General features: G+C 37.2%; 1 protein-coding gene across 2 annotated transcripts in view; it reads right to left on the bottom strand.

Moving 5' to 3' along the window:
* Positions 1 to 19578, bottom strand: part of FRY (FRY microtubule binding protein) — a 196155-nt gene that overhangs the window by 64159 nt on the left and 112418 nt on the right. For both annotated transcript variants that reach the window (XM_054164677.1, XM_054164678.1), the window contains 12 exons: positions 19296 to 19485; positions 18304 to 18428; positions 18056 to 18113; positions 14677 to 14768; positions 14306 to 14478; positions 11977 to 12137; positions 10798 to 10908; positions 8266 to 8420; positions 5761 to 5860; positions 5258 to 5429; positions 3255 to 3511; positions 772 to 918 (listed from right to left, as the gene is read on the bottom strand). In XM_054164677.1, the coding sequence (XP_054020652.1) occupies positions 772 to 918; positions 3255 to 3511; positions 5258 to 5429; positions 5761 to 5860; positions 8266 to 8420; positions 10798 to 10908; positions 11977 to 12137; positions 14306 to 14478; positions 14677 to 14768; positions 18056 to 18113; positions 18304 to 18428; positions 19296 to 19485 (1741 nt within the window). The remainder of the gene's footprint in view (positions 1 to 771; positions 919 to 3254; positions 3512 to 5257; positions 5430 to 5760; positions 5861 to 8265; positions 8421 to 10797; positions 10909 to 11976; positions 12138 to 14305; positions 14479 to 14676; positions 14769 to 18055; positions 18114 to 18303; positions 18429 to 19295; positions 19486 to 19578) is intronic.

Consider the following 19578-nt stretch of genomic DNA (forward strand, 5'->3'; position numbering starts at 1 on the left):
TAACAATATCCTGTACAGTTTGACTTGTGCATTGCTGGAACAGTCATGTAATTAATGACAGCCAGGCAAAAGTCTCTATGGTAAGGAGCCAATAGAGGTTAGCCGTCTTGAGATGTTCCACAGAAAGCCTTGGTCTGCTGAGGGAAAATGTAGCACTCTTCCCTTAAAACTACACACTGAAGGAGCACCTAAATCTTTACAACAAACAAATAAAATCATAGCATCTTAAGTCCCACTCATGATATAATATCTCTTGTTTAGATGACTTTTATAAATGAACTCATAGTTTTGTAAACTGATTATTGAGAAAAAATACAAGCATTTAGTATTTTCACTTCATTTTTCACGCAAGTTACTTAACTTCTGAACAAGCATTCTGTCTTTTAGAAATAAAATGTTAAATACATCAATTATTTGCATATTTGTACACATTTCTGACATGAATTTTCACTAATTCTGGAAATTTATGGCCAGTCCCTGTTACTGGCCTCTTACACAGACATGCAAAGTTGCCCTTTGATTGAGAGACGCCCACCACTAGCTTGAAATGAGGTGTGCTCCACTGGTGGAGACTGAGATGCCCACTACTCAATTGCTTTCTCAAATATCAATGTCTTGGCTCATTTTTCCCCCATGATTTAATTCTGCACAGTATGCTAGGGAATATGTTGGCACTTCTTTTTGCACCATTCATTTTCTGCAGGTGATAGCTGTTTTCTTCATTAAACCTTATACAACCAAAAGTAGATCAAATAAAGTGCAAACACTTACATAGGGTAAGAGGATAGTGTCACTGCTAACGCCACACAAACTAATGAGAAACTGCAGTGTTATCCTAAGGTTATTACTCCATTTTTCATTGTTGGCCAAAGCATTCCAGACATTTTCCATCTCTGGTCCAGGAATTTCATCTCCGTACTGCAAAGGAGCATAACCATACATTTCTTGAAACATGCAGACCTCTAAACTAAAGCATGCTCTTTTAGAGCATTTTCTCATGCAAAATCAACAGTAAAATGCTGTGAAAAGTGACAAACCAGTATTTTCAAGAGCTACCTGACAGACTTCAGAGCATAAATTGCATTTAAAGGTATTTAGGTTTAGATCCACATGAAGTACACAAGCCCTACGAGGAGAGACTGAGGGAGCTGGGGTTGCTTAGCCTGGAGAAGAGGAGACTCAGGGGTGACCTTATTGCTCTCTACCACTACCTTAAGGGAGGTTGTAGACAGGCAGGGGCTGGTCTCTTCTCCCAGGCAACCAGCACCAGAACAAGAGCACACAGTCTCAAGCTGTGCCAGGGGAGGTTTAGGCTGGAGGTTGGGAGGAAGTTCTACACAGAGAGAGTGATGGCCCATTGGAATGGGCTGCCCAGGGAGGTGGTGGAGTGACCATCATTGGAGGTGCTCAGGAGGAGACTTGATAGGGTACTTGGTTGCATGGTTTAGTTGATTAGGTGGTGTTGGATGATAGGTTGGACACGATGATCTTGAGGGTCTCTTCCAACCTGGTCTGGTCTATTCTATTTTCTATTCTATTCTATTCTATTCTAGTCTATTCTAGTCTATTCTAGTCTATTCTAGTCTATTCTCAGAGACTTAAATCACACACCCCCATACAAAGTCTTTCAGGAATATAAATTTAAAAAGTGATCCTAAAATCAAGCAGTTTACAATTGTTTGAGCAACAGAAGTCATGTTTCTGCATGTCTGTACTCAGTGCTTCAGCCTTCACAGTAGTGAACAATTTGGCATCTCTCTCCTGAGTAAATCCTAGCAGAATTAAGCATTAGACATCCTTTGCTTTCACGCTGGAAACAAGCAGCTTCTGCCCTCACTTGCAAGACACGGCATTAGGAACGACTCTCTTTTGTCCAGTCAGTTAAATGGTTAGTGCATGCATCCAGAATGTAAGAGTCTGAAGCTCATTCTACTTCCCATGTGAAATCTCTGACTCCCACTTTGGGAAAACTGTTTTAACCACTGCACAGAGTGACGTTTTTCTAGGAGAGGAGTGACAATCTCTAGGCCATGCATTTCTACTGAAAATTATTTAATGCATCCTAGCTACATCTGTACTGTCACTGGCATCTACGTTTACTGTTGTCTACACTGGCACTTCCAGGTGCCATTCCCTTTATTACACATACAACTTCAAAGCTAGGCCACTCAATATGATTTGAAGAAAGAATTCTTGTTTACTCTGGAACAAAAACTTTGAGCAACTAACTGCAAGGACTGCTGCTGATCAGCAGTAAAGGTAAGACTGCATCACATTTGTTTTCAACTCATAAAATTCCTCTAATAATATTGTAAGGACTCCATACTGTCAGATAATTCACAAGCCAGTATTGTGCCCTAGATATGCAACAAGTATCAAAAAATATCCTGGTGGGTTGAAACAGAGACTCCACATTACTTCAGACATGCTCATATGACAAATTATTATGACACAACAATTATGCTTTACTTACAGGGCCTCAACATGAGGCAAATCCAGAATCAATGTAGTATGGATACAGATGTTCTTCTTTATAGAGAATTAATCCTGAGCAGGTTAGGAAAAGCAAACCACTCTGTCCCATATGACATAGGTAGCAGGCATTATTTCCTGGACTTTATGTATCAAGCAATTTAGGGATATGTACTGGATCTGGCAAAACCAGTGCCAGAGCAGGCACAGCACACTAGTATAGCAGCCTGCAACTCAGCAAAGAGAAGGAAAAGATGGATACCCAGTACCTTCTCTCCACTAGCTGCTTAGGCAGTTTACTTGAAGTAACTGGAAAAAAGGAATCCCTAGTCCTATATCAGGGATGTAAAATACCTTCCCTTTTACAAACAAATGCTTTAACTAGCACCTTAGAAATTTATACTTGTTTTCCCTTTCTTCTCTCTCAAAGAACATTGCAGGTGCTCTTTCTTACTGCCAAACAAACTTTCACATGCTGCCTTAGATATTAACAGGAGGAAACTGAATTTAGTTCTTCTATAACTAATCTTTAATGCTGTCATTATATTTTTTTTTGAATGGTAAAACACATTGTTCATGTTTTGAAAGAGAACAGATTTAACATTGTCCTTAAAAGTAAGAAACTCTTCAAAAACAAGGTTGTGTCAAACTAATATAGACTATTTCAGGGCAAAATTTCTGGTATCAGAGGGAAGAAACCTAAGTAACCTTTTTTAAGAAATGTAAGTTTGAGTATTACAGAAATTGTTTTACAGGGTTTTTTGTTTGCTTTGTATTTTTACCTTAGCTGTCATATACATGAGATTATTAAGAACCAGTGAGGTGGCCTCAGGAGAGCCCCAGCCATTGCCTTTTAGTCCAGTTGTGACTGCTACTTCCCCATCCTTGTCCTTCAGTTCATCTTCTGGAGTTGTAGGGCTTGAACCAGGGAGAAGCAGTCTGTTGTCAACAAGTTCAATATTATGAAGCCAAGGGAGCAGATAGGTAAGCATGATCTGTCTTCCATTTGGATGTGTTGTTGGAAATCGTTGGCTTACCTCTAAAAGTTGAAAAGGGCAACATATTATTTTATGAAGGAAACCCTAAATACATGGTTTGAATCGGATTTCTGACCTGTGTTAGGCCACATGATGCTTTTTACCTTGCAAACCAGAAGCATACAAAAGCATGCATTTGAACTTCCTGAAAAGAAATATTGATTTAATGTTCAATAATGGCAAGCAATTGGTCAGGTCTTCAGTCTGAAATAACAAACATGGTCTGGGCTTAGAAACAGAAAGTCACCTCTTGTTACCGTGCCATACTATGTATTAAGTGAAACAGATGTTAATAAAGAGGAGAAAGGGTAATTCAGTTACTGGCAGTTATTCTGGAACTTCAAGAGCTTTTGGAGAATGACAATAAACACACAAAAGTGTTCTGCAGAATTACAAGTGCCCCATCAACCTCCACATTTCTAAGAGGTATTTTAAATCTTAAGGCACTTATTATACTGAGTTCACCAAACCACCTTACATATATTAGGAGTCTGATTTCCTGTAAGGAGTCCTATAAAATTCATAGTTTGCTGCCAGTCCAGAAGTGCTTGCATACAGCACTTTATATAGTTTAGCAAAAAAAAAGAACTGGCACTCTAAGGGAAGGGATTTGGAAAGTCTGGGATAAGAAATACAGTGGCAGGCTTCCTGCCAAGGTGCAACATGTTAACTCTCTTTACCAGAACTATTCTGTAAAATCAGTAGAGCTAACATTTCCTTTCCTCCCTCACTGCCTGTTTTAAAAAAAAAATCTTCCAGGCATACCCTGCTCTCTCATTATGATTGCAGATGCATAGAAAGGAGCTCAGATTTGGACTGAGTTCTTTTAAATGTCACAGCCACTACAGCAACGTGAGTAGATGGTAACAGTAATAATGAACAACATTTACTTTTCTTAAGAGAAATGAGTCATTACAATTTCCCTAAACCAGTTATTTATAACTCATGGTATCTTAGGTACTGAAAAATGGATGATGTATTGCTCCTTTACCCTTCCTCCAGCCCCTACAGACTGAGCAAACCCAACAAAACGGGATTTTAAGAGCCAGTAAGAATTCCCATGATTACAGACATTGCATTCTGCTATTAAAAACTACAGCAACACATTAGATGGATTAAAACAGAGATATGTCTCAAAATGTCATTGTTCCCAGGAATGGCCTCAGTAAGAGTATTCTGAATCGTGCTCCTGCAGATCTGATTCTTTAACATTTTTCCCAGTAATCCTGATAAAATGAAAATTATACTAAGACCTGCAGCAAATACCTGCAGATACTAAGACCCATAGCAAATAACAGAAGGTAGAGCTCACTTCCTCATAATGACTTTAATAATTGGCAAAACTGGACACAATCTTCCCAAAGTTAAAGTCATGCTTATATAAAACAAAGCATTTTACCCTCACAATTAGCAAGTACATAAATGTATGTATAAGAAGAATAAGTAAGCTCAACAAGAGAAACCATTATAGCACAACTTGCCAATGTTACCTTAACTTATTCAAGGCCCTTGTAATTTCAAAGTTACACTAAGATGACTCAAGTCCCCAAAGAGGGTTTTTAAATAGCAATTTTGTACTTTGTAAAAGCACCTCCAGGAAATATATATTGCATTCCTAAATATGATTTGACCTGAACAAGAATAAAACCAGGTCAAGCTAAATTTATAAACAGGATTGCTGTTTATGTAACAATCTACCATTTGTACAAAAAAGGACAGTAGATAATAAGTCAAATTGATACAGGTACCTGAAAAAAGTGGAAGGGTAAGTTCAGGATACATCCTTGCTAGTTCATATGAAAGAAGGGTAAGTGAAACACTGTAAAGAGGTGGCAGTGGACCATGTGTACCATACAAGATACTGCCTGGTCTTTGCTCAGAGACCTTTTTTGAATACACAAAAAGCTTTGATTCAAGGATCTGTAAGAGACAAAAAAATAATAATGCAATGAGACAATAAAAATCCATTAATTCAGGAAATGTAGCAATTCAAGTTTAGACATCAGAGAACAATCTCTATGTTTCAGTGCATACTTTCTGAATTTGAAAGACACCATTAACTAATATTTTCCCATTCATTTTTACATAAATATTCCCATAAGTATTTACAGCCAAGAGAAAATTAATTACTTATTTTAAGAACAAAACTAAAAAGAAAATAAACAGTACTTTATAAAAAGTTCACACACACATACAAAAAAAACCAAACCCAAAACAAGACAGGAGGACAAAAAAAGTAGCTGATACATGCCTGCATAAGTTGCATGGAAATTTCATAAATCTCTCTGTTGGTGTCAGATGCCTTGAACAGCACTAAGTTTAAAAGCGTCACTATATCAAAAGGATAGTTCCTAGAAGAATAAACAGTACATTTTTGTGAATGTTGGTGAGGAATGCAGATTATATTTACTCTGATTTACTCTGTAGAGTGGACTAAAGAGAATGTCATCTTTCTTTTCTCTGTTCTACTACCAGAATATGGGAAAGGGGGCTCTTATGAACACACGCTGCTTGATCAAAGGGCCATCTGGTGAACGGGAAGAAAGAAAGGATTATTTATAATTACCTTGGACTAATGCTTAGGAATGCACTGAGCTACCCACAGTGAGAAATGCAATACCTGTGTCTCCAACTGTCAATTCACTTTCATTTACAACATAAACTGCTAAAAGAATAGGCCAACGCCCATGAAAGAAGATGGCTAGCATGAAAATTTCCATGGATAAAGTACTTCTTATGCCAAGCTGAAATTAAAACAATCCCTTTGCAGAGAAGACACTATGTTGGACATGAACATTAACAGGCACTTCTGTTAAAACTATTTTCAAAGAGTAAACATGAAGAACTGTTTCAAGAAGTCTTCTATCTGTCCAGTCAACATTAATTATAAGGGTAAACATATTGAAGTGTTAATTCAGTGAGAATACTGCTAGGAAAGCAATTCCCATGCCACAATATTTGGATTTTCACTACATAATTTTCTGCTTTTCCATGATGCTCTGAAAATGCACCTGAATCAATTGTGAACCATCAATTTCTCATTTTAGATGTGAGCTGCTGTGCTCCTGGATGTGTGGCATGGGACATTGCAAATTCTAGCTATAATCCACCCTCTACACATCTCTTCATCCTTTAAATAAGCTTAAAAGCAAACAATAACAAAGAAATTAAGGGACGTAGCCTCTCTGTAGAAAGAGGGACATCAGCAATGAGATTCATTACTGCCCATTTTGTAGATTAAGCAGTGACCTCTCTAAACATAGGATAGAGGAAAAGCTGTTAATAGCATTTAAATATTAATAAAGTCCCCAACTTGGTAGAAAGTGGGCTTTCTCTTCAAAGTACATCATGCAGATCATACTCTCAATTTTTATGGTAGGTAAGGGAAAGATTAAATTTCAGTACACACTGACATAGAATAGAATAGAATAGAATAGAATAGAACAGAATAGAATAGAATTAACCAGCTTGGAAGAGACCTTCGAGATCATCGTCCCATCATCCAACGCCATCTAATCAACCAAACCATGGCACCAAGCACCCCATCAAGTCTCCTTGTAAACATCCCCAGTGATGGCACCTCCACCATCTCCTTGGGCAGCCCATTCCGATAGGTAATCACACTCTCTATGAAGAACTTCTTCCTAACCTCCAGTCTAAACCTCCCCTGGTGCAGCTTGAGACTGTGTCCTCTTGTTCTGGTGCTGGCCGCCCGGGAGAAGAGACCAGCCCCCATCTGGCTACAAGCTTCCTTCAGGTAGTTGTAGACAGCAATAAGGTCTCCCCTGAGCCTCCTCTTCTCCAGGCTAAGCAACCCCAGCTCCCTCAGCCTCTCCTCATAGGTAACACAACCCGAGGAAAAAAGAGTGGCTGAAAATGTGGCATGTTTATTTGTTCCTTAAATGGAAAAATGAACAAACAAACAAACTTAAAACAACTCAATTTGCTAAGAAAAATTTCCATTCATATTTTTTAAAATCTCAGTACAATACAGTCTATAGTCTAGCTGTTCCTCTAAGAGCAAATGTTTTTACAGACAATTTCTAAAATACTTGACTTGTTTTGATTTGCTGTATTCCAACTATTTCTCTACTAAAGTATGCTGATCAGACTTCTTGCCAGATTACATTTAAGAGCAAAATTTCAGATCTATTGTAATTAGATGCAAATCATATATATATACACACACAAAATTGATTACCTTTCAATCTTTCTACAAATTTTTTTCTTGAAAATATGCAAAAAAAGGAAAGGTTTTATGAAGGCCTAACACAAAAGCAATGTTTGTTTTTGTGTCTTCAAGTAGGTTGTGCTTGCTTTTCAAAATAGTAACGATGATACCAGTCTACAGAAAAGGAGCTGGTAGCCACATCAAACTGAATCCATTTAGCAAAAGAAGAAAATAGTTGATTTCAAGGTAGTGACATTTAAGACATTTTTTTTTCTTTCATAAAGTAAATGAAAAACCAAGCCAAATGTTTTGAATCTAGACTTAAGACCTATGTTCAAATGCAAGTGTTGTGGTTATTTTATATCTTCCTGAGCAAAACAGCACTAAAATGTCAGAGATTTCAGCTATAGCTATAGTATCTTCTACCAAGCACATAGTTTTATTTTCAGAATCATGGATCTACAGTAATCTGGTCTTCAGGAATTGTTTGAAAGAATATAATGTAAGAGTGTGACTTACAATTCTATGCAATACAAGCTGAACCTCCAGTTTGCTTTACATTTGCAAGTGTAGATTAATAAATACCTGCTTCCACACACAGTTGCAATGGCTTTGAAACATCCAGAGGCAAGCTGGTAGGATCCAGTGTAACATCGATCTATAGCCCAGTTGAAGAGATTGATCTGATCAGGATTCAGTTCTAGCAACAAGACTACGACTTCACAGCCAAGCTGATGAACCTGACATAAATACATGACAAAAATACATGACCAAATATGATTTGGGAGATCAGATATGTCCATTCTCTACAATTCTTGGAATAACATGGGAAAAACAAGGGGGAAATGGAGTATTAAGATAAATAAAGGGATCAGAAAATATATCATAAGTTTGTTTTAGGGACAGTAGAGTTGAAATATGACTCAGTTTTCAATATTCACAACTTGAAAAAAATATTATATGTGCAAAGACTACATAAACAAAATAAAATTTCGAAGGTGATTTCCAAAATTTAGCACAGAAAAAAGCAGCATCTCTGGAATATCTAAGATACTTGACAGGTGTTCTTGGGCAACATCCATTTGTATTGGTTAACTGATTTGTTAAATATTTATTGCCTACCTCACGTGAGTTTCAGAAAGTGACACACTTTCATGTTTATTCTTCTTTTAACTATCAGAGAAGCAAGGCAGACAAAGAAACATACCTTTTGCAAGCCTGAGGGTATGGAAACTTGCATGTTTAATCCAACTATATCAAGCAGTCTAACAACTCTCCCTGCAGACCCTGTATCACTTAATTCTGGTACCACCACTGCTGCAAACACATCACAACTAAGACTTGGACTATTATTTTGTGATCCTTCAGTAAAGGACTGTACTGGAACATCAAACACTAATGCCTATTAATATTCTTTCACCATGTGCCAGTAACAACTTGTAAAGACTGAAAATGATATTTAATATTAATGGGGCAGGTAGGATGCTCCTCATCTAAATCAGAACTGAAATGGCATTCTGCAGGCAGCGCAGTTCAATTACAGCCCTTCAATACAATCATAGAATCATTAATTATAGCAATTAGCTTAGGGAAAACAAATGTCAGCTACAAAAATTTTGCATTCCCGTTTCCTTCCCAAATCCATAACAATTTCAACCATGCATTTCACTTAGACATGTCTTTACATAACCCTATCAACATTTCAAAATCCCAATTTACTAAAGGCTTTTTTCTCTGTAGCCATTGCTTCTTTCTTCTATTTTGTCCAATCTTGTTTTTTGCAATCAATTACCATTTCTACAGCATGTATCCTCTAGCTGCTCCACAAACATTCAGGTTTTCCTCTCCCTGTTTTTATCATTCACAGCCACCTGTGCTGGCATGAGACTTTAGGGAGAAGAGCATGTCAAAGTGCAAGATATCACAAAGGGAAAGATTATTGTTCTTTCTCCACTTGATGCAAATCAACAATATACTTCTCAATCAAAGAGACAATCCAATCAGCTATAAATACAGAAATATGACTGGGTAGTTACAAAGGCAAAAGCCACCGTCAAAGAAATGGAAGAGAAAATGGCAAGAAAAATCTATTACGTGTTCTTTAAAAAGAAAAAAAAAGTATTCTCTTTCCTCTCTTGAATCATTTATCCTCTTGACTTGTTGGGGAGTTTTACCCACTCACTCACCCAGATTTGTTTCACTAGCATCTATATTACCAAGCAGGGAGGGATTGTACATTCTTATCCCACAAACATGAAGCAGGTGGGTGGAAGTACTACAAATAGGAATACAAGTATTTTTGACCTCCTGTTATTTTTAACCTTTCTTCATCAGCAGATGATCTCTGTTGCAAGCAACACTAAGCCATAAGACAATTTTTTACCTTACCATTTACCTACATGTGGTGGGTTAAAGTTTCCCATTCACATTAACTATACAAGACTGAGTCAGTTGGAAGCAAAAGGAAGCTGTATTTACAAAGCAAAACCTACACTCTACAATGGAAACAAAATATACACTATTTATGATATTATACAGGTATTTACAATCAGAAAATAGCACAGAACCCCCCCTGGTCAAAACGACCAAGGAAGCTGCTCCACTGCCCCCCTCAAAACCTTCCAGACCCCCCTGTACTGAGAGAGAGAGAGAGAAGCTGGAAGAAAGCAGTGTTAGTCTTATCTCAAGGTCAGAAGCATTATTTTCCCAGCAGAACAGCCAGACCAGCGAAGAAAAGAAGGAATGGGAATGCAGGTAAAATGTGTGATATGTTTGTAGAACACTTGCTTGTGTTTGTAGAACACTACCAGATATTCTGTCCAATGAAATTTGTTTAGAATAATCTTTTGTTTTCCTTTTTACACCCAATAATGGATTATTTATATTTTTCTACTTTTGTGCTCGAAATCTGCAGCTTAATTTTAAAGGCATAGCCTAAAACTGCCACACTACACTGTATTTTCAGGAATAGTAATGACATTGTTTTAAATTACTTATACTTCTGTATTATAACCTGGCATAAAGCTATTGTTTTCTGCTCACAATAGAATGTAGACAGTCACAAACTCTTCAATCACCCATTACAGAGATTAAAATTGTTCATCAATGAGTACTTACACGTAAATCTTGACAAGCCAGAATATTATCGAGCCATTTGTAAAGATATCCATCAGGGGAAAGACCAACATTATCAAATACAGGTCCACAGCAGAGCACAGCTGACATGGCCTAAAAAGAGATGAAACTTTAGTTATACGAAAAAATAACATGAATGAATGTTTCAGCATGATGTGAGCCCAGATCCAGGCTAATAGGGCTGCCGGAGGGAACTATGGTGAAAATGTTAACAGCTGGTTTCAATAATTAAGGTGCTACACATATTGCTGGATTCAGGATAATGCACAGTTCAAGCATTTTGGAAGGGATATTATAGCCTAGCTTCCTCATTCTTCAAGGTACATTTTTCATTTTACCCAGCCTTCAAAAATGGAGCTACTAAAACAAGCAAAATACACAGATGTTTCAATAGTATATTTCTGCAAAACCCAGAATTGTTTTACACCAAGGGATGCATCTTATGCATGTAAATAAGCTACTATTTTCAGAGCTTACATATGTGGGGAACTTGCAACTGGTTTTAGTGCAAAAGTGTTTTATTCACAGAAAGAGTGATTGCCCATTGGAATGGGACTGCCCAGGGAGGTGGTGGAGTCACCATCACCGGAGGTATTTAAGAAGAGACTGCATGGGGTGTTTGGTGCCATGGTTTAGTTGATCAGATGGTGTTGGGTAATAGGTTGGACTTGATGATCTCAAAGGTTCTATTCTATTCTATTCTATTCTATTCTATTCTATTCTATTCTATTCTATTCTATTCTATTCTATTCTATTCTATTCTATTCTATTCTATTCTATTCTATTCTATTCTTATTGGGCATGTCTCCAGGCAAGTCTGGAAGACTGTGGTGAGATGTGCGTGTGATACTGAATTGGTGCTGTATTTAATTTCAGAGCCTAAGATCCTCTTGCAGCATCTGACAACCTGTTAATGAACAACTAGGTAAAACTTTAAAATGTGTTGTGGCTTGTTAATAATTAGCCTTGAAAAGTGTCCACAAAGGAAAAATGTGTATCTCCACTGCTCTACTGTATGATACCACTGTAAGTATCCAGATGAGTTTGCATCAAGTACACCAATTTGAATTTCTGTAAAATAAAAAGAAATAAACCCCACAATGACTTGTACTTTGACTAAAAAAATTGCTATTACTCATTTGTACATTGAAACTTTAATACCTTTAATGCACAATACTGATATCTTGTAATCTGATGATTTCTATCACTGTAACGGTCCAGTGGTGTGAACATAATACTGAAAGGTCCTGCCCACTGGCTGAATAAGATAAATAGGTGATGCCTCAAGCTCTGCTGAGGGAACAGAAATCTCCTGTGGTGAACTAAGTAAAAAGAAAGAGAAATAGTTGTGATTTGTTAATGTTAAACACACATTCATATGGTAGATGATGATATGAATTTCAAAGTTCCACAAAAATGAAGTTTTCCTTAAAGGTTCAATATACAATTACACCAAAGTATCTAAGCTCCCTTAAAACATCTAATGAAGTGAATACAATACATCTTACTTCTAAGAGTCTTCGGTTCTGAATTAATGGGCAGTGATACAAACATATACATCTGACTTCAGAAATGCATGCAAGAAACATTATACAGTCTGACTTTTCACTGCCTCTTGCATTCCTTTACTGGAAAATATTTACTTGTTTTTTTCTAACCCTTTAAATGCCAGTCCAAACAATATCTATGTCATATTCTAATACAGTAAAGAAACTTTGTGCCTGTTTGTTGATTACAAAAATGCAGCACATTTTCTGAACAGCTGAATTTCCTGAACAAATGAAACATAGCTATGAATTTTTCTGGGGGTGTTCAAGGGGAGGGTGGACCTGACACTTAGGGACATGGTTTAGTGTCAACTCTTCAGTGCTGGTTTGAGGGTTGGACTGGATGATTTTGAGGTCTCTTCCAACCCTATATATTCTGTAATTCTATTGTGGATGCTCCCTCCCTGGAGATGTTCAGGGCCAGGCTGCATGAGACCTTGAGTGACTTAGTCTATGGGAGATGTCTCTGCCCATGGCAGGGCAGTTGGAACTACGTGATCTTTAAGATGCCTCCCAACCTAAACCATTCTGTGAATCTATTCTATGAATCCAGGGGGAAAAAAAAAAAAAGAAGAAATCTTTTAAACAACTTTTAATCCTCCTAAGCAAAGCATGATGGCAGAGATGGTACTATGTTTATTAAAGAGACTGATAAATTTTTACTTGTCAATTATTGTTCACCTAGAAACTGTGCTGTAAGCCAACAAAGTCAAACCAGACAATATTAATGCAAAGCAATATGAACAGTGGCTAAAGATGATAGATGTTGAGACAATAAGCATTTGTTTGCTGGGAGTTAAATTTTATGGCTTTGTTAGTTACTGATACATTTTAAAGCTGCCTTGTTAGCAAAATATACATCCCTGAAGTCTTGAAATGCATCAGTTATTATTGTATTCTCTCAAAACACACAGCATGTGATGTGCCTTGTAGAATGTGATAATGAATGCAAAGAGGGAGGGCTTTGCAAATGCTCATAATAAAGTAAATACTAGAGATATTCTGTATGGTTAACCACTACCATTTAAGAGAGTTATAAAGGAAAGAAATACAGTATTTTGTTTGTTAGCAGCTAAGAACTTGGACACTATTCAGTTCACTTCTGTCTTCAATAAGAATAGCAGGGATGCCATTTTTAACCTTATTTTGTTTAACTATGATATAATTTTTATGTATCTTACAGCTGAAAGCAACTACAAAACTTTGACAAAATGTGCACAAGGAAACTTAGATGAAAGTATTTGGACAGTATTTATTCTCTTTACTCTTTTGAATTCCTTTGTTGCTATCAGTGCTGCTGTGTTCTGTCATAAATGATCTGGAGATAGCAGATTTACATAGACTGAGTAAGCTCCAGACCTTATCCTCCAGGAATTACACAGAAGCTTTAAAGCAGACTTATAAAAATAATAATTTGCTAATGGAACTATGTTGTATTTCTGAAGTGACCTTGTAATAAATAAAAAGCATAAAATCAATTGGAGAAATCTTCACTATATAACAGAAGTCAAGTAATATGGGATACAGTCTCAACATCTCAGGTAGGTTTTTCCCTACATCTAATACTGCACATTTTCTGCAACTACCTATGTTCTTCAAGGCCTGTAAACTTATGAAGAGCTAAGCAATAAAGTCAAAGGGAAGGCAAAAAAAAAGTGTTATATTGAAGAGACCTAGAGCCCCTCTAGGTCACAGCCAATTCCTTCACTGGGCTTTTAAAGAGGTGATTCTTATAGATGAATATTACAAGCTTCACCAAAGTTTACTGCTTTTCATTTGACTCTTAACAGACTTTTAAACACGTTTTTCTCCATAATCTCCTTTATATTTGTTATATGACAATTCACAAGCAGTGAAAAAAGCACAGGAAAAAATATAATTACTTTTCCAATATGTACATTAAGTGCAATTTTGTAGCATGTTGAGATAATTTAGCACCATACCTGGAACACACTGAATCAAGTTGGCAATCATTGCACTGAAATGTGCTCTCATATCCTTAAGGATTTCAACTTCTTTATCATTTTCAGCCTCCAGAAGCATGCGAGTCAGATCAACATACTCTAGGAACAAGGCTCCAAGGGCTAACGTATCTCTTTCTAAGGCTCCATTTGTACTAGCATAAAGGAGAGTTGTACATTAATAGAGAGTAACAGTGCAGTGACATCAGAGCTGTCTGAAGAAATGGGTAAGAACTTCTCTGTATCTGATAGATTACACAGTTCTTCAAAGAACATACTGACACAAACAGTGCTGTAAACACTGAATATTATTTCACTTAAAGTTCAGTATTTATGATGAGTAATAGTTCTACCTGTCACTTATAACACCAGCATCAGCAAGGAGTTCAAAAATTCGCAGTAGCTGCAGCCTTAGTAGATCTCGGCGTTCTCGACGTTTCTTGTTCTTGGAATTAAAAACCAAAACAACAACAACATTTTTTTATGTGCATATGTGTATACATTTAAAAGGATGAACTTCAGAAGTGTCAGTATAGCAACAGGACTCAAAAATTCCAGTCCAAGGGTTTTATTCATGAAGGAATTTGATTGCTTTTGGATATTTTACCACAACAATGTGCTTATACATCAACACAGAACTAAACATGACCAAATTCTTGTCTTTGTAACTGTTCTTGAACAAACTTAAGAACAACCTTAGTCTTCATTGAAAATGTGGAAATGAAACAATGAAATACTGGATAAAAATTAATTACTATTCAAGGTTGCTATACCAAAACCCATATCTTCAGGCATCAGAGATATTCATGTTACCTTAACACCATGTACTTTGCTTTCTGGAAGCATTGGAAAGTGCAGCACCAGGCATCCAGACTCCAAGAAAGTATTTCAGTGATTAGCCATTCTTAAACTTGGCAATGCTGCAGCTACATGATCACCCATATTCAAGCTGGCTTCTAGCAGATACTGCTCTAGTACACTCTTGGATGCATTGACTGCAGTGGTTGTACATACAGTTAACATACTCCTCCTGCAGAACAGGACTACACTGTTGTTAACTGGTTCACTGCATCTCATTATCATCTAGAAAGCTGTCCTTTCTGTATTCTGTCTTGCCTTGAAAGATGTGAATGCAACAAGGCTGAAGGGCTCTCTGTTGAAGGGCTAAGCTGACTTGTTTCTTTGTACCCTGCATCTCCACTAAGCAAAATAAAGTGAGGTCAAAAAGCTGCTAATGCACTCAAAGACACTTGCTTCCAGAACACAAAATGCTCAGAGAAAGCTCAAATTTTCCTCTTCAGAGACTAAGAACAGCAATTCTGAGTTAGATCAGGGGCTTATCTCACCTAGTACTCTGGCTCTGCCAATGCCAAGCAGCAGATGCTTGGGAAAAGGAAGCAATACTTTCCCTGCGTTTCTGACACAGAACTGGCAACCGGCAGCATTATAGATAGTCAAAGGTTTTATTCAAATCATTATGCCATTTAATTTGTCCTATTCAGAGTACTGTTTTTCTCGCTTTATACTTTAAAGCTTCCAGGAAGTACATGTATTAAAAAATTAAGTTTTATTGTTACACAGCATCTAACAGAGACAGCCACCTCCTGCAATACTATCAGAGGCCATCTGGCAAGCCCCGTGCTACTGCCCACACGGCAGATCTCCTGTAATGTCCATTTTGGTTTACCCCTGCAGTTCTTGGCTGTGCTGGTAATTCTCTTTCTAGTCATAGCATATGTCAGTTCAAGGACGTTATTTCTGATGTGCTGGATACCTGCCTGCTGACACGGAGGCCTGCTGTGCTCCCTACACCTACATGACCCACACAATCACTCCTGGGTTTACGGGTGGTGCTGCTTGCTGGGAGACGGCACAGTTTGTCATATCAGGAGCAATACAAGAACTAACTTTACAGCCTCTTGTTCTCATACTGACATTTCCACGTCCTAAATTTGCTGTTACAGCATACTGTACACCTCTGCATTCTGGAGCTTAATGTCCTGAGGTTAGTCTGGATATGTATATCTCCAGAAAAGGCCTTTCAAGTCTAAGTTGTTTTCAGTGGTGCACAGGCAGAGTGGCAAGTGGCTGCACTAATGTGTATTAATCCATTTCTGCCCAGAATCAACATAAGTGACTTTCAAATTAATGACTTCATAGGGATGGAAGGCACACAAATTGCGGTGTGAAGCAACACAGAGTGAAAATGGTAGAGAACATCTGCCAGAATTATTAAGAATTGTTCACATAGAACTTAACAAGAAGCACCTGCCAAGTGAATTAATTTTTGGTTATTTCCATATTGGCCAAAACTAAGCACCTCTGTCCACCTATTTAACCTCCTCCTGATTACCATTCTCTGCATGGGTTCTGCACCAAAGACTTGGTGGATGGGGTTAGCACACCAGGTCACCATGATGACATCTTATTGAAACTGTTGTGGAACACAGAGTAGTGAACACAGTTAAAAACTGCCTGAGAACCAGGAAAATAAGCCTGGGTAGGGCATAGTATTGACATAATAACATTGCTTTCTGTGTGCAGCCATGCAGGCTTCTCAGCCAAGATGCATGGACACAGTGGCTGTTTGTACACCAGCAAACAGACAGGAACTGTTTGTGGCCCTAAAGTCAAGTACCACAAGCTGCCTTGTATTTACTTTCAGAAGACCTGGCTATGTGCATTTTGCCTAGTGAGTCTCAAGCAATGCTTCTCTGGTTCAAGGAATCCTTTCTGCATGTTTTCTCACCACAAACTGCCTGCTTTAACCTAAGGGCTGTGCTCCAGCCTGAGCTGTGGTTTTACAACTAGGCTCATAGGCTGCTGTGCAAAGGGAGGTAGGGGATGAGGGGGAGCGTAGCAGAACAAAAGAAGCTCGGGTAGTCTGGAGGACTGTGTCTGATGCTGTATGGAGCTTGTTCCTCTGAGTGAGCTACCTCCAGAGCCACCTCAGATTTCTTGGAGATATCTTGGAGCCATCTGGAACAGTCTAAAATTGAGCTAAGGAAAGAAAACTTAGCAGAATGGGAACTTGAGCCCAGTACTGAAGCTCTCTCCATGACTCTCCCATTTAGCCACATAGACATATGTTGTGACTAAACTGCTTAAATGAGGCTATGAACTCCATCACCAGAAGTTTTTAAGAACAGTTTAGCCAACATCTGCTAGGAATGACACAAGACTAGTTCATCCTCCCTTGGATCCCTTGGATCTGTTTGGATGTCTTCTAGCAGTACTTGATATTATAACAGAAGAGGGTACTGTAATGAAGGTGAAAACATCGGTGAATTTGTCAGCTAAGCTATTGGATTTCAAATGAAAAAATGTAGTCAACTGAACTTGAAACAGATGACCCTGATTACCCTGCAAATAAAAAGTAGATCTGAACACTGCCACAAAATGTGTACAGTGGTGTTAAAAGATATTTTTTCCAGATATTGAAAGTGGATTTCCAATATATCAGAGTTCCATATGAGGAGGTTCTATATTTGAATGGAATTTTTTCCCTTTGAATAGATTTTTACATTGTAAATTTTGTATCACTGATAGAATTTAAATTAAACCAGGTTTTAATGGAAGTAATTTAGGTACTTACATACAATTAAAAAAAATGTGGCACACAGAGCTTGTTACTTAGTACACAAGAATACCTTTGTATTTCAAAGAGAATTACACCTTTTACATTAATTTGGTAGTTTAAATCAAGTAGTACATTTAATTTCTGCAACTAACCTCTGGTCTTCTTTCTAGGGCTTCTTTCATTAGTGGGTGAAGTTCTTCTACTAATTCCCTAAATGGAAAAAAAAAAATAATCTTTGTAAACAAAATCTAGTCTCTTCTGGAAACATAAATATTTTATTCAACACCTAATAACAAATGTCTAAAGTGCAATTAAAAACTTGAATATATTTAGATTACAACAAAAATAATGCATTTGGATTAGAGGCAAATCATTGAGAATATGATAAGGAGGGAAGTACCTGAAAACAAGGGAATTTGTTCTTCCAAATCCTAATACAAGTGATTCTGTTATTTCTATGCTTTCAAGTCTCATCAAAGGCACTAGCTGCTTTAGTAAGACTCCAACAGATGGAGTTCCAATAGCCTAAAATATATTAAGAAATTATTGATGTTTGTCAGGATTACCAATAGTAAGTAAACACAGCATTTTTTTTTAACAAAAAAACATTGTCCAAGGTTTATTAATATGCATTTTTAAAATGTGCTGAAATGAATTTACTATTATGGATATCAATATGCCAGTCTAACTGGACGTCCACTACATCCCAATCACCACACTTAAGGCCTAAGAAAAAATAACATCTGGGAAATATCTTTGCTGTCATTCAGATTATTGCAACTGATACAGTTTACTGTTTCATTAAAATATTCCAGCAGTTGCATTTGTGGCTCTACTACTTGTCTCAGGTTGCTACTGCTTGGAAATACATTTCATATAATATTCCTTCATTTCTGACAGGCATACAGTGTTTATTTAGAAATCTGTCTTGTTGCTAAATAATCTTATCAATGTACAAACTGTAGTGTTCTACAAGGAAGGAAAGGGAATTTACACCACCCATAATGTGAAAATACAAGTATTACTTTGAAAATGCCATGGCTTTTGCCGAGTATTTATTGATCCCTCATGTCAATAGATAGTTACATAGCTGTTTTAATAGTTAATTATGTACCTTAAGCAGTTTGTGTATGTCAAAATATGCCCCCAACTGAAATACTTTCATGAGGCTATTACTTTGAAAATGCTATGGCTTTTGCTGAATATTTATTGATCCCTCATGTCAATAAATAGTTATATAGCTGTTTTAATTGTTAATTATGTGCTTTAAGCAGTCTGTGTATGTCAAAATATTCCCCTAGCTGAAATACTTTCATGAGGATACGATTTTGCATGCAGATGCGGTTTAAAACACTCCTACATGAATAACTCATTTGCAACAGGATGCATCACCTTATTATCGTAGTTCACTGTTCCATCAGGAGTGGTGGCCATGATCTCTGGTGTTGAAGCACGCAAGTGTCCTGGGCTCATAATACTGGGCTTTGCTACTCCAAAACAGAGAATAAGATAGTTTCTCCACAAAGTAACGTAGTTGTCTCCACTGCTCGCTGTACTTGTTTTCTTTGCATTAACAGGAATACTAGAATTTTAAAAGAAATTAAAATTATGAATTACCCAGTCTTAACCACACAGAACCTCAAAAGATTTTAAAAGAGAGTAAAACGTGCTACAT

This window comes from Dryobates pubescens, chromosome 10 (assembly GCF_014839835.1).
Source record: "Dryobates pubescens isolate bDryPub1 chromosome 10, bDryPub1.pri, whole genome shotgun sequence".
Lineage (NCBI taxonomy): Eukaryota > Metazoa > Chordata > Aves > Piciformes > Picidae > Dryobates > Dryobates pubescens.